Source organism: Fukomys damarensis, unplaced genomic scaffold, assembly GCF_012274545.1.
Source record: "Fukomys damarensis isolate Sample0158 unplaced genomic scaffold, DMR_v1.0_HiC HiC_scaffold_34, whole genome shotgun sequence".
Classification (NCBI taxonomy): domain Eukaryota; kingdom Metazoa; phylum Chordata; class Mammalia; order Rodentia; family Bathyergidae; genus Fukomys; species Fukomys damarensis.
The window spans coordinates 21,808,533-21,824,334 of record NW_022900946.1 but is presented as its reverse complement, the minus strand read 5'-3'; the positions used below and the strand labels follow the sequence as shown (position 1 = coordinate 21,824,334).

The 15,802-nt window shown below is 50.5% G+C and overlaps 1 protein-coding gene across 1 annotated transcript; it reads left to right on the top strand.

Annotated features, from left to right (window-relative positions):
* The first annotated feature begins 3,846 nt into the window (after nucleotides 1-3,846).
* Nucleotides 3,847-13,516, top strand: Ube2i (ubiquitin conjugating enzyme E2 I). Its single transcript, XM_010620528.3, has 6 exons — nucleotides 3,847-4,342; nucleotides 4,507-4,590; nucleotides 5,682-5,754; nucleotides 10,045-10,154; nucleotides 10,266-10,345; nucleotides 12,892-13,516. Exons 1-6 carry the CDS (start codon nucleotides 4,277-4,279, stop codon nucleotides 12,953-12,955), a joined length of 477 nt encoding a protein of 158 aa, XP_010618830.1. The 5' UTR covers nucleotides 3,847-4,276; the 3' UTR covers nucleotides 12,956-13,516.
* Nucleotides 13,517-15,802: the final 2,286 nt, after the last annotated feature.

The window sequence follows — 15,802 nt, the reverse complement described above, 5'->3', positions numbered from 1 at the left end:
CGCGGCCCGCCTCCGATGGCTCGGCATCAGAGGAGTTGCCCGACGCCCCGGGAGGCCTCGCCGCAGGTCCTCCTTCACCTCGCGGGATTGCCCGACGTTGATGGGTGCTGCGGACCGGAGGCCCCGGTCAGCGGAGATGCTCTCCCTGACTTTGGGTTTTACGGGTCTCCCTGCATGGACTCTGGTCTACCAGTTTCCTGTTCTTAAGAAAATGTTGGCTTTGTGGGCTACCTACGAAAATGTGGCTACCTACGGTCTAGAAAACCGATGCGGAGCCGAAGTCTGTACTCCTTGGTTTACAGAAGGATCCTCTTCCTGGGCTTTTGGAATGGTTGCTGTTGGGCACTCGTCTTCAGGTTGCGAGCTTTGGGATCTTGCTTCAAAAACAGCCAGGGAGCCTGAGACAGAACCTGTGCTGTCGGGTCTGCGGAGTTAAGGGTGCTTGGGGTATGATGAAGGACTTCTGGGTGGAGAGCTGCTGCTGAGGGTTTGTGTAGGTGTGTCTTGAAGTTGAGGTTGGGGGAGATAAGTTCCTGCAGCTACTTAAGTAGCCAATAAGTAACATTGAAGTCTTTATTTCCATCTGTGTCAAGTGCAGTCCACTGTCTAAGCCCAAGAGGGGTGAGGTCCATACCTGGGCTCCTTCCCTACGCAGTGTTTGTTCTTAGCCTGTCTCTGATAGTTTAGTTTTTGTCTTTTTTGTATTGCGGCTCTCTGTTAATTTAGAAAAGCAAATACGGTTTTAACTGGGATTTGGAACGAGTGGTTCTATATTGTGATCAATTGCCTGCTTCTGGACAAGAGGAGGTGGAGCACCTGTCTTGGGATGTAGGTGTGCTGCAGGGACTCTTTCCCTGTTGGTGTGGGTCTCAGGTGGGCCCACTCTAATTTGTCATGCTATGAGACAGAAGTCATATCAGGAGCAACCAGGCTTTGGGAAGAAGCACTGTGGTGTTCATACCTGAGGTGCAGTTGCCCCTAGGACGGGGACCTCCGTGGATAGCTGTGCCTTGTCCTTGAGTGAGAGAGAGGTAGCCCGTGTTTCTGCCTTGGTTTGTTGGGTACCCATGGCTTCTCAGTGTCCACAATGCTGGCCTGTGGCTTCTGGGTGTTTGGATGCCTGGTCCTGCCCAGACTTGTTAGGGATCTCCTGCTACTCAAGTGGCCCGTCTAACCTGAATGTGACAGCCTGCCAGGCCACTTGCTTCTACTGGCTGCTCTTTCTGGGAAGAAATAGAGTCACTGTGTTTGACCTGAGCTCAGGAAGCCCACCCTCAATTGGAGAGCTACAAGATGTCTTCAAAATGGAAGAATTTCTGAGGACCTTCAGAATGGAGTTGGGCCAGTCCTTTGAGAAGAACAGGCTAAGTGAAAGGTTTGAGAAACTAGCTTTTGAGAGTGAAGCTATGGCTTTTGCTCTCTGCTCCAGCCCCTGAGACCCTCAGGCTCTTATGCCCTCTGACTGGGTAGCTCTGCACTGGCCCTTCCCTCCCTGGAGTACTTTGCTGCAGCTTTCTCATGGCTTTGCTCAGTATTTCCTGAACTGCCCCATAGGACACATCCAAATTGAAGGATCTGTGAGCACAGATCACACAGAGTGACCACTATTAATGGCCTGGTTTCCTCCCAGCAAGAGCAGCCAGCAGAAAGAGCCAGCCAAGAGAGGCATGATGGTGCACACCTGTAATCCCAGCACTCGGCTGAGGCAAGGAGGATTGCCACAAGTTTGAGGCCAGCCTGAACTACAGAGTAGGACCCTGTCTCAAATAAGTAAGAGTAGGCTGCCATCCTATCTGTGGTGGCCTCTGGTTCTTCCTCACCTGTAAACCACCAGCAGCAATGACCTGTATCTTCCTCTGTGTTTGGAAGAATTCTGCCCTGGTCCTAGCTTCCTGGAGAAAGGGTAAGTACTCTAGGCAAGTGTCCTGGTGGGGGGCCTTAGTGGCCATACTTGACCTGGGTCAAGCCAGGCATGGTGGCCCACACCTGTAATCCCAGCACTTGGGAGGCTGAGGCAGGAGGATCACTGTGAGTTCGAGATCAGCCTGGGCTACTTAGTGAGTTCCAGGTCAGTCTCAACTACATAGTGAGACCCTGTCTCCAGACAAACGTACTTGACCTGGGTCAGTGATGGAGAACCTTTTAGCACTTTCAATGATAACAGCCTGCTGTGGCATTTATACCAAACCGAAGATTTTCCACCACTGTCCTACCTAGTACAGACTACCTAGATAGTCTTGTCTTGTTGTTTAGGAAGAGGTGTACGCACAATGGGGCTCTGGACTCCTGTGGTGGTAAAGGACAGTTTTGCTTTAGGCCTGAACCCAGTGTATCTATTTTGGAATTACTCTTGAACCTGGGTAAGGTAGTGGCCATCAACCCGTGCAGGTCAGGCTCAGGTTCTGGAGCTAGCAGCCTATGTGGGCTCTTGCTCTGACAGCCCATGCTGTTGACTAGAGGACTTACCTTCTTTTTCTAGGACCTGTCTACATGTGACTGCTGAAAAAGCCTGTGTCCATGTGGTGGTTTACCGCGGCCTCAGATGACAGTCCCACCCCCCTCCCTTCCACTTTTGTTATTTGGTAAAAGATTTGTCAAAAGCCACCAGAGAGGCCGGGGATTTAGCTCAGTTCTTTCGCTGCCTGCCTTGCAAGCACAAGGTCCCAATTCAATCCTCAATAACAAAAAAGAAAAGAACAGCCAACTGAGACCCCAGTTCAGGGCCCCACCCAAGTTCTTGATGCAGTGGGACAGAGTCCCAGCTTGTGGAGCACATTGAGAACAGCTGTGCTCCAGGATAAAGAGGAGCACCTGGCTTATACAGAATGGGGAGTAAAGTTTATGGATGGTGCTTTTTGATTGTGAAGGGTATGGTTTGGTTAGTAAGGTAATTATGGTCACTGAAGGGGAAGGGGGCCGGCCGGAGGCTTCCGTAAGAACAGGCATCCCTTCCAGATCAGAGAGCTGGATTTCAGTTGAGATTGCCTCAGGGTGAGGATTCTTACCTTTCTTACCTGGGAGTGCACCATCCCAAGGAAAAAGAGATTCTAGGGTGGGGCTCCATGCCTGTGTTGAAGCTGGACCAGTGGTCAGGACACAGCTTTGAGCTGGAGGGCAAGGTTGGGGTGGAGCTGGTCTTGCTGTGAGATTGCTGCCTCCAAACTCAGCACAGCCCCACGTGTCCATTGTTGAGCACATTAGGTTCAGCTCCAGGGTGGAACTTTTTCCTGGTGAGAGATGTGTCACCTACAACCCTCAGTGTAAGCCACCTCAAGAGAAATGCCGCTCCTATTGTGAGAGCCTAGCTAGATGTTTAGGTATTTGTCTGGGATAGCTCCAGGATCTCTAAACTATGAAGACCCACAAAATTCTCCAGTAAGCTTAGTGGCCTGAGCACTGTTTCACATGATGAAGGAAGTGACATGATGAAGCCAGTGGGTTATATAGACAGGGTTCATCGAGCTGTAGGCCCTGTCTGCCAGGTCTTGCACAGTGCTGGCACCATGGCCCTGGGTGGAAGTGCTCCTTTACCACAGGTCTTGAGAATCTCATCCAGATTCTGCCAAGGTGGCCCTAACCAGAAGTTTGAGCAGCCACCTACAAGATTACGGGGCAGATCTGGACCTGAGCTGGTAGACCACATGGTGGGCTGATGGCAGGAAGGGATATTGGGGTCCACTTGTCCACCATGAGCTTTACCCATTCTCTTCCCCCCCCCCATTGTCCTCAAGAATAATTGTCTTCCTGGGCTGGGGATTTAGCTCAGTGGTTCTGCCGCCTGCCTCCCAAGCACCAGGTCCCAAGTTTGATCCCTGGTCCCCGGTCCCCCGTCCCCCTGTTCCCCGCATCCTGGCTAGGCACAAATCTAAATTCTGAGCCCGGATTCTCGGGGGAGGACGAAGGAGGAGTGGAGTGCTGCTGCCTGTACATACACATACCAGGTACACTAGGAAGGGCATAATCCATCCTTGTACCCCAGGTCTCAGGCTAGGCCCTGGCATCACTGCCAGCTCATCTTTCCTAAGAATCTGAGGGTAGAATGGGGTCCCTGTCACTCTGCCCCACTGCATTACTCAGCAGCTGCAGCCTGGCCTCCAAAGTCTGTCTCCTTAATGTGGAATGCAAGGCATGGTCTACTGGATTGACTGAACCTGGCTCACCTGCTTTTTGGAAATGCCTGCATGCCCTAGCCATTATGAGCAGGGCAGCACAACAGAACAGAGCTTTGCCTTTTTTAACCTGAACTCTGCATCTCTCTGTTCCAGGGACTTTGAATATGTCGGGGATCGCCCTCAGCAGACTCGCCCAGGAGAGAAAAGCTTGGAGGAAAGACCACCCATTTGTAAGGAGAGATGTGTTTCTTTGCCACTGAGGGGGTGACTCTCAACCAGGCCCATGGTCCTTGTTGTGCTGGCCTGTGGCCACTGGGCAAAGGTGCAGACCTATTCCCTGAGCTTCTGAGCAGGCCCACAGCGCTGATATGCTTCTGTGGCTGTTTTCTCTCAGGGATTTGTGGCTGTCCCTACCAAGAACCCCGACGGCACAATGAACCTGATGAACTGGGAGTGCGCCATCCCAGGGAAGAAGGGGGTAAGCCGGCTCTGCTCTACCTGCAAGGCACTCCAGCAGGAAGAGGTTCAAGTTTAGGTGTCTGTGATATCTGTGATCACACCCTGAGGATTAAATTCTGCCAGGTCACATCCCAAGCTCAGATCAGAAGGGAGCGACAACAACTAGAGTAGGACTGAGCTGTGGCAGGTGGCACTGGCTACATTCTGGTGGGTTTTGAACGTTGGGTTGGAGAACAGGACTGGGGTCCTGGTAAGGAGCTCTTGGTGTTCTTGTTGGGTGCTGGGGCTCTGGCCTATGCTTTGGGGTGTCATTAAGGTGTGGGTACCCCAGTGAGCCAGCCACAGTGCTTTTGGAAAGAAAGCCAGGGCCATGTGTGAAGCCTCAATACTTCCATTATAGCTCACCTGAGTCCTGAGCCAGTTTTGTACCCTTATTGCCCAGCACACAGGGAACATCCAAGTGAAGGTCCCCAGTGATTCTGAGGTATATAGACTGTGCCTGCCTTGTTGCCTCCATTTCCTTCCACCTTCAGGATAATGAGCTTGGCCTAGTTGTTCTTCTCTGAGCAAAGCATTAACCTAGTAGGCTTTGACCTTGGCTGGGCAGATGGGAGGTTGGGTTTGTGTGTATGGGCCTCTGTTGAGAAGAGGGTGGGTCCCCAATCCTTACTGAGACCATCCTTTCTCCCTTATTTTAGCTGGGACAGGTGCCCTCTGAGGGGTAGGGTGGGATGGAAAGAGGTGTCAGGGCATGGAATAGCAGCACCGGTCCCTATCAAGGTGGGCTCTGAGGCAGAGGAGAAGTGAACAGCTTTCTGTATCTGAGCCACAGGCAGTGGATCATGACCCTTTGGGAGTCTGGGGCTCCACATGTCTTCTCCAAAGCCCAGCTCCTACCTCTGCTCCTTTCTAAGGAGTGCTCCTACAACTCCCCCATGGACACAACAGAACACACCTTCATGGTACCGGTACAGGTTTTGGGGCCTACATCAGTAGAGTCCCTGGCCCCAGGAGTTGGCCACAGTCCTGGGTATTATGGGGACCAGTTGCTCTCTCCTGGGCCTGCCTGTGGCAGGCAAGCCACACCTAACATAGTTCACCTCCCTGCAGACTCCGTGGGAAGGAGGCTTGTTCAAGCTGCGGATGCTTTTCAAAGATGATTATCCATCCTCACCACCAAAATGTAAGTTCCTACAGGGACCCACAATCTTCTTCAAAGAGTTCCAGAGCCCTGGCTGGGATAGTGGTATTGGTGTGAAGATAAAGGCAGCCCTGGTTGAATGTGGCTTTGAACTGTGTGCAGGCTGTCGATAGGAGTCTGTTTCCAGCCCTGGGGTTGGGAAAGGCATATATTGGCTTACTTTGTGTTCCTAGTTAATGCTGGGAAGCTCTTGGGCCCAGAGCACCTAAACTCTTCATAGCTAACTTTGAGGACCTGTATCTGGTACCCATGAGTGTCCCTGCCCTAGTGGGGACAGTCCTACAGAAGAACCAGACTCATGCTCTTCCTGAAGGCTGTGTATGGCTTCGTGGTAGAGCAAGTACAGGTTCAGTCCCCTACACAAAAAAAGAAAAGAATCTCACTCTGATCCAGCCTGCTACTACCCACTTGTCTCTTACAGTTCATACCCAGCTGTGGCTGTGTCTGCAGCTGGAGAGATGGACATTAAACCTACAGGGTAGGGAAAGACCAAGCCACGTTTAAAATGGGCTATGGCAAGATCATCTCAGTGCAGTCTAGCAAAATTCAGGAGCAAAAGGCTCCTCAGTCCCCCACCTGCTGGAATCCAGCACAGTGTTCTTAGTCACAAGATTGTGTCCACCATACTGAGAAGAAAGTTACGCAGTGGACAAGTGGGTATGAATTTTCACTGCTGCTCTGTAATTGAAATAGTTCCCATTTTAATGTTTTTATCGGAACTTAAAATTAACTATTAACAGGAACCCCAAGCAGAGTCTTGTTCCATTGTGGGTTGTTGGCTGTCTGAAACCTTTTTGTGGTACCCATTATTCCTTAGTGATCTCTTTTTTTTTTTTTTTAAGAGAAAAGTCTAGGAACAAGCTAGACATAACTGTTTTAATCACTTCTGTTCAACATTATGGTAGAATGCCAAGCAGATCCAGGCATGCAAAAAAAAGTCACCTAGGTAGCCAGACATGGTTGTACACACCTGTAATCCCAGCACTCTGGGAGGCTGAGGCAGGAGGATCACACATTTTAGCCTAGCCTGGGCAACTTAGCAAAACTGTCTCAGAATTTAAAAATAGAGCTGGGGATGTAACTCTGTGAAGAGTCTGGGTTCAATCTCCAGTACTGCAAAAAAAAAAAAAGAGGAAGAATAAAAAGAAGTCATCTAAGAGAGCCTAAAAGGAGGACCAAAACCTCTGCTTGTAAAGGTCACTGCAGGAAAGGTTAATTAATGTGCAGAGTATATTTTCATAGAATGCAACAAGTGAAAGCGTTAAAATTAAACCATTTGTTTATTTGGATTTGGTTTTTGTGTGGGTTTGTTTGAAGTATTTTTGTTTTTTGGTGTTTTGTTTTGTTTGTAACAAGGTCTTGCCTTATAATCCAGGCTGGCCTTGAACTTGTAGGGTTCCTCCTGCCTCAGCCTGGATGCTAGCTGCCATGTGCTATAATGGCCAACTTTAAACCATTTAAACCAACATCAGATGCATTGATATGAACCCCACAAAAGATAGGGTAGGACCTCTACACTGGGAGCTAGCATTTGTTTCTGAGGGAGAACAGGACGACCCACTCACAGACTGGAGGGCCTCTCATGGGGAAGTTCATCCTCCCTGAAGTGGTCTGTACCTGTCACTGGATCCTAGTCAGAGTGCACCAGACTCTAAAATGCATATGGATAGGCAAAGGGCAAAAATATTTGGCATTCTTGGAGCCCTTGAAGGTGTTGACACAGGCAGAAGCTCAATGCGAGGAGCTCCCAGGCCCACTGGTAGTGTGGTTCAGTGTCACATACAAGGTTTCAAGACCTGTTCTGGGGCACAGAGGCTGAGATGCCATGGGATTGGCATGGAGATGGGAGAGCAGGCCCACAGCAGAGTAGACAGCCCAGAAATATGATATGCACGTGAGCTTGGTGTGTGGCAGGGATGGCCAGTGGAAGGAGAGGGTGCTGTGCTTCACCAGTGACAAGCCTACCAGTGCATGTGGAGCCCGTTGTGGGGAGAGATGTAGGGCCGCTAGAGGAAGGGCCAAGAGGCTGTCTTCATGACTTGGGATAAGCGTGGACCTTGCCAGGGAAGTACAGGAAGTGCTGACCCTGCAGGAACCACCCACTCGATCCCTTGAAATTAAGGCTGTCCTCATCGAAAGCACCAACGCAGATGGAGTGAGCCATGGACAGGAGTATATACCTCTTGCCACTTCTAATACATCAAGAGCTGCTCTGTCACAGAGAAGAAAGTAAACCGTTTGATTGAATAGACCCCCACAAAGGAGGCTGTCCTTTCACTAGCCCACAGCAGGAAGGATGGTTGGCTTTATCACCAGAGTGGAGGACACACCTAAGGGATGGGTGCCAATGTCCTCAGCAGGGCAGATGTGGCCCAAGTGCAGGCAGCAGGAGTGCTCAGGCACTCGTTGGAGAGAATATGTCTTGGACATTTGCCTTTGGAAGCCCGGACTAAGGATGCTCAACTGCCACTGTTTGACTCTAGGAAACATCCAGTTGAAGCATGCATGTATATGTATTTACAAAGGTGGGGACGTAGCCGGGCATGGTGGCACACACCTGTAATCCCAGCACTCGGGAGGCTGAGGCAGGAGGATCGCTGTGAGTTTGACACCAGCCTGGGCTACATAGTGAGTTCAGGTCAGTCTCAACTACATAGTGAGACCCTGTTTTAAAAAACAAAAACAGGTGGGGACAAGAAAATGATGACAGCCCCATTTGTAATTAATTCCCAAAAATGGGAGACAGTGCAGATGTGCATTAATAGCCCGGGGTAGGGCTGCAGTGATTGCAAAGGATCTGCAAGGTTAGCACACCAGTGAACCTTCCATACGTGACCCTGAGTGCACAGACCACTCAGGAGGATACGAATGCACTATGTTCTTTTTGTACAGTTTAGCAACAGGCTGTCCTGAGGAGTGAGGTCAGAGGTCAGGCAGCATCTGCTGCATTTAAAGGGAAGCCAGCAAATCACCCAAATCAGGTTGGCATCTGTGATGTGCACTTTTTTTATGTGCAAACTATTCTTATTGGCTGAAGAAACAAGGTTGGTGGATCAGATTAAAACTAGGTACTTGCATTCACCATAAGGCACTAAAAAGCAACTCCAGGGTGGAAGATGTTTGTGAGATATAATCAAGGAGGACTTTTAGCCAGAGATATAAAGAGCTTCTTACTAGTGGCAAAGATATGAGCAGGACTGAATGGCAGCGGAGGAAGGGACTGTCCACCTTGGTGGTCCCCAGAGAGCTGCGAATTGGAACCCAGGAGGCCTGGTTCAGCACAGTGGGGCACTGTGAGGAGCACAGCCACATCTCCTGGACTTAGGTGATACCCTCAGCCCATCGTAAACATACGCGTTTATACCCAGGAGCCCTTACTGCAGCCCTGCCTAGAGTTATTGGAGACCATCCCAGAGTCAGCTCCGGGTGTCAGAGGTTGGGATGGTGGACGGTGTCAGGCGGGGGTTTTCTCTGAAGCTGTTGGCACTAATGGCATGTTCATTTCCTGATAATGTATCAAGCTGTGCTACACTAGGGCTTTTCTAAGAACTTCAATGACATTTGGAGATAAAGAGGAAGAAGTTGCCCAGATAAAAATGAGACATACAAAGTATCAGCTGGGGACAGTCCTGAGTGAGACTTTTCGTGGTTGGTTGGTTGGTTGGTTGGTACCAGGGATCAAACTCAGGACCTTATGCTTGCAAAGCAGTCAGTGGAACCACTGCGCTAAGTCCCCAGCCCTTTTTTGCTCTTTTATAAAGAAGGAACATGGGGGCTGGGATTTAGCTCAGTGGTGCTGCTGCCTCGCAGCAGTTTGATCCCTGGTACCAAAAAATAAATAAATAAAAGAACATGGGTCTCGAAACCCTCATTTTTATGAAACAGAAGAGCCAGACAGTGAAAACCTCCAGTTGTGAAGACCTTCAAGACAGACCCTGGTCTGTTCTTGAACCTGTCCCACTGCACTGTGGCTCTTCCCTTGCATCTTCCTTGAGTCCATCCAGCTAGAGAAGGGTGTAGGGAAGGCCGTAAGCTAAGCTGACCTGGCCCCACCCTTTGGCCTCTCTTGGCCACCTGGGCACCGTCTTGGGAGAAAGAACTTTTTTCCCTGGTCTGCTGTGTCCCTTGGAAGGAGAGGTGTGTGCCTACTCTTCTCTCGGTCCCTCCTGGGCATAGTTGCTTCTCCTGAAGGCACCTTGCTATGGGGAAGGGGCAGTAGTGGGTGGTGGACACTGTGGCCTCTAAGTGCATCCTTCCTTTCTGGTCCTCCAGGTAAATTTGAGCCGCCACTCTTCCACCCAAATGTGTACCCCTCGGGCACAGTGTGCCTGTCCATCCTGGAGGAAGACAAAGACTGGAGGCCAGCCATCACGATCAAACAGGTAGGCGGGGCTGGCCTATGCCCTACCCTGACCCCTCACAGCGTTGAGTCCATAACTCCAGCCACTGAGCCCCACATGGGTTGTGCTGTTTGTTTCTTTTTTTGTGTGCAGATCTTATTAGGAATACAAGAACTTCTAAATGAACCAAATATCCAAGACCCCGCGCAAGCAGAGGCTTACACGATCTACTGGTTAGTACTGACTGTCCTCTTCCCTAGAAATGAATATAGGTACCTATCAGTGGGTACCTGGGGTACAGTAGCCTAGGAGGGAGGCTGTAAGTCAAAAGAGCAGGGGAAGTCATGTGAAGTGGCTGGAGAGGCATGGAGGATAGCATCATATCTGGCGCAGACCCTGTGGTGAGCAAGAATGGACAGCAGGAGATGGAGATCAGTTAATGTGGTTCTCCTAGGCTACTTCCCCCGTCCCAAATGCTGCCAAGGGTGGCCACACTCAGCAGTCCAGTCACCAGGACCCCACAAGTGGCTTCCATTCACCCTGCTGTCACGTGGCTGCACAAACTCGGCCCATTCCAGCACCTCATGCAGGATTCTAGGGTGTTTTCACCAAGTTGCCACAGCTGTGCCCTGCACAGTGGAGGCAAAGCTACTATGCTGCACAGGCTGAGTGGCCTTGAGGGCAGGTGTGGCCCATGCAGATGCAGAACGTGTGTTCACTGTGTTACAGATCACGTGGTGGGTTTGGTCCCCCGTCCACACCAAAGCCTGTGGTTCTCAGCCCAGACTTGGCAATTCCCACATTGCCAGGGCTTGTTGCCACCGCCTTGCTTAGCTTTTTTATTTGCTTTTTAGAGGTTTTTTTTTGTGGGGTGTGTTTTTTGTTTATTTGATTTGGTCTTTTTGTTTGTTAGGGGCATTGTTTGCCTTTGGCAGTAGTAATTGAACCCAGTGCCTTTACACTGAGCTACATTCCCACCCACCCCCCTTTTTAGGCAGGGTCTCCCTAAATTGCCCAAGTTGGGCTCTAATTTGCAATGCTCCTGCCTAAGACTCCCAGAAAAAAGGGATTATAGCCATACACCTCCACACCTGGTTGTGCACATTTTTTTCCCCAAACATCCATTTCAAAAACACCTTTTGTGAAGTATGCTTGAAAGTCTTGGGTCCCTTTCTCATGAGTTTCAGGCCTGCCCTGGAAGATGCCTCGTCCTAAGGACCCTGACTTAGTAAACAGAGGAGGGAAAGGGGTAGACGAGCTGGGTTAGGGCTTGGGTCAGTGCTGCCCATGCGTATCAGCACATCCAGCCCTTCCGGCCATGGGTGCTAGGCATTAGACCCTTCGAGCGTGGCCTTGACAACAGACCCATCATCTGCATAGTGGCCCCTTTTATACCCAGCCCTGGGAGTTTCTGCAAACCCAGGGCATAAGCAGCCTGTGGTCTGCTGGGCAAGCACAGAGAACAGGACTTGAAGAGCCCAGCCTGTCAGCACTCACAGCCCAAGTTCACATACAAGCTCCAGCTGGCACAGCATAGCATCCTAAGAGCTCTAGGACCTCTTTCCCGAGGAGCATAGTTCTCTAAACATCATTAATTCCCACAGTCCTCGAGGCTGTGCTGCTGTCTGATGACAGTCTTGTTCCCAGATGCAGCATTGGCTGGCCAGTGTAGGCTGAGCTCTCGGGCCCAGCTTTCCCGAGGCCCCACCAGAAATTCATGTGTGTTTGTGGAAATGGGGACTGAAAACTTAATGCTGAAGTTGGGCATGGTAGCAGACACCTATAACCCCAGCACTTGTGAGACTGAGGCAGGAAAACTGCGGTTCAAGCCCAGGATAAGCAATATAGCAATACCCCATCAAAAAATTAAAATTGCAGAGAGTAGACTAGTTGACACTAGCTTTGGGGTTTTTTGTTTTGTTTTGTTTTATTTTGTTTTGTTTCATATGTGTGTTTTTTGGTAGGGGGTTTTTGGTTTTGAGAGCACAGGGGTAATAATTTGTTTGAGTTTTGAGACAAGGGCCTGCTATACAGCCCAGACTGGCATCAAAATTTCAGTCTTCCAGGCTGGGGATTTAGCTCTGTGGTTCTGCCTGTCCCACAAGAACAAGGTCCCGAGTTTGAATCCTGGTACCCAAAAAAATTTGCTGTCTTCCTGCCTCAGCCTCTATAGAGTACTGGGAGTATAAATTTCTTCACAGCTTTTAACACTGCCTGAATCTTTGGTTAAGCCTGGGCCCATTGGATTGTCCAGCACTCAGGAGGCCAAGGCAGGGAGATTACTTGAGCCTAGGAGTACAAGGCTATGCCAGTTCAGCATCTGGTCTAAGCTGGAGCTGGGGGCCATGATGTTGCACTTGCGGTCAGTAGTGGACTCCTGTGAATAGCCACTGCAGTTCAGCTTGGGGCAGCAAGCCAGATCCCATCTTCTTCACAAAGAAAAAGACTGAAAATGGACTCTGCGTTGATGACTGTACTTTGGGCAGCCTGGGTCCCCCCAGTTCCAGCCCTGCTCATTTCCCATGGAGCCACCCTGTGCCATGCACAAGTTGTTAGGGTGGCCATAAAGCCTCCCCTCTCCTGTCACAATGCCCACCCTGGGCTTCCAGCACATGCCTTCCTGCCTCTGGCCTTCTGGTCCTGCCTGTGGGAAGGGTCTGCCCTGCACCTGCCTACCTCACCTGTCTGCCCCAGGTGCCCTCTGGACACAGGCCTCTCCAGGCAGCCCCTGAATATCCCACCAACCTTTCTAACCTTTTTTTTCTTTTGACCTCCTCAGCCAAAACAGAGTGGAATATGAGAAAAGGGTTCGAGCACAAGCCAAGAAGTTTGCACCCTCGTAAGCAGCGGCCCTGTGGCTCTGCAGAAAGGAAGGGATTGGTTTGGCAAGAACTCGTTTACACCTTTTGCAAATCTAGAGTCGCTCGTATGGTCACTAGTCACCTGGGAGGGCTGGGCGGGCGCCATCTCCATTCCCGCCACTGGCATACAGTTTTCATCGCTGAATCACCCCGTTTTCATACAGGGTCTCTTCCTTCAGTCTTTTGTATTTTTGATTGTTATGTAAAACTTGCTTTTATTTTAATATTGATGTCAGTATTTCAACTGCTGTAAAATTATAAACTTTTATACTTGGGTGAGTCCCCTAGGAGCTAGTCCTCTGCTCTCGGAGGCAGGCATGATTCCCACCACTCAGAGCTGCCTGTATCCTCTAGCTGGCTGTACGAAAACAAAATCACTTGCCCCTCCCGCCCCTCATTCAGTCTCCTCAGAACCTGGGCTGTGTTGCTTATGAGCCTCAGATCCAAAGTCAGCTAGTGTCTCGATTCTGCATCACTTCCTTTGTGTTTATATGGCGTTTTGTCTGTGTTGCTGTTTAGAGTAAATAAACTGTTTATATAAAGGTTTTTGTTGCATTATCGTCATTAAAGTGTGAGGAGAGGTGCCTCAGTTAGCCTGGCCTTCCTGCTGGGCCACAGCCCAGGGTCCAGGACCAGTGGCTACTCTGCTCTGGGATGCACCGGTCCCATGTGGCTCTAGCTTTGCTGGTTCTTTGTAAATAGGACTGTGTACAAAAGTGTATGTTCAAGGTGTTGCTCTCCTAACCCTGGATCCCTGGGATGTAGAGGACTAGTCAGAATGCAGATCTGGTGAATTGGACTGCAGACTGTAAAGCATGAAAGTCAGAAGCCAGAGCCTGAGACCCACTGCCACGAGAGAGGACACAGCAACTAAGTCCTGACCAGGGCAGAGGCCAAGGGAGGTCTGCAGGTACAGCAGCAGATGTCTGCCCTCCTAGGTGACTGCACTATGGACTCTACCAGTTGTTTGTTTGCTTGCCAGGGAGGTGACAACTGTCTTTAGTTAGCCCTCTGTGTGCCCTACCTGTGCACCAAGACTTGCTGCCACTGTGGCAAAAGGCAGGTACCTCCTCTAGCTGCCAGACTGCGTGGCAACTGTTGGACAGACAGGTCCACACATCCCGAGGGTCTCTTGACCTGGGTGGTGGTGAGATGCCTTGAGGCCTCACTTTCCATGCCCTCATTACCACCCTGTGTTGCTGGCCCTCTCCACTAGCAGCCTTACCCTGAGCTTATGCAGGCCAGCCAGGTGGCCATCCCCTCTGAGCTTGCCAGGGTATAGGAGGGTACACTGGGCTGTGTGTACTCTGTCCCCTGTCCCTGTGAGCAGTCCCCACCAGTCTTGTTCTGAGACCCAGTTCCCACTGTGGGAATTGGTTGCTTGGGCTCTAGTGTTCAGACCCAGGAGTGAGCTGGTGGAGCTGGGGGGTTCAGGAGGGTCAGAGAACTCTGGCAGATTGGGACCACACACCTAGTTGGCAGCAGTGGGCAGAGCTTTGTTCACATTTAACTCTTCGTCCTGGCAGGTGGCTGGACTTTGGGATGCACAGTTACATTTTACCACGGAGGGGCCTTCCCTGAGGAATTCAGCCAGGTTGTGTATTTGTAGCCTGCTCCCAGAATGTCTTATTTTGTAATGATTGACTACATTTAGTAATAGTTACACATGTATATGGTTACTATATGGAAATTCAATATATTTTATAGTTAAAATATTCTAAAGTAATTGATGTTTCTAGCAAATTGTAGTGGCTACTCATCAGCTGTGAACTCTTCCTTTTGTACCACAGTCCTGGACTTAACAAAGATGTGAATCTTGTAACCTGAGACATGAAATGTGATCATCGTGTTTAACCTGAGGGAGGAGGGTGCTCCCAGCATGAGGCCTCATACTAGTAAGGAATTGTGGGCAACAGATTAACCATTGTATCTAAGAATCCTCAAATTAAAACATTTCCACAAATGGTGGCCCTTGGATTGTTTCCTTTCCTGCCCCGTCCCCTCCCTTTTCCCTATGCTGGAGAGTAGGGAGCCCTTTCACTTAATACCAAGGATGCCTTTCACCCCCTGGCTTCTACGGTTCTGTTCTGAACCTGTTGCTCTTGCCGAAGGGATCCCCCAACAGCACCCAACTTCAAGCATGAAACCCTTAGTGACCAGTGGAGATGTCTCTGCCAGCCACAGAGGGATTTGGGACTGTACTCACTACTTAACTGCCTGGGGCCCCAGGGTATACAGGAGGCACTCGGTTCAAATCCTGATGGAGCTAAGGGCTGATTGTGCCTGGCTTCCCGCAGGCCATTATGGAATGCCAAGAGCCAGCCTGGGGGAAGCTGACTGAGGGCAGTATAGAAGTGGGCCTATGCTTGGCCCCTTCACCTGGACTAAGCTAAGCCCTTGCTGGTTTCCCATGTCAGTCCCCTAGAGAGCAGCCCAGGCTACCTGAGCACCCTCATGCGCCTGAGGCCCTCCAGTCACAGCTGGATCTGCTAATAGCGAGACTCCAGGCTTGAGGTTGCCATGGTGATCAGTTACTGGGTTGGACGGTTCACAGTGACTTGAACCTGCTAGAGCCAGTCTGAGCCAGTTCCTGCAGGAGGCCCAATGAGCACTGCTGGGTCTGGGGACCACCCACGGAATACCAACCCTGCTGACCGAGGGCAGCATGGAAGTGGGCCTATGCTTGGGCCTTGGTGGCCAACCTGGTTTTCCATAACAAATTAGGGTTGGAGGCCTCAGACATTGCCCGCCTCTCTCAGGAAGCCACAGGTTCCTGGCTTGCAGTAGTGGAGCACTATCCATCCTGCCTGTTCCCTGGCCTGGCACAAA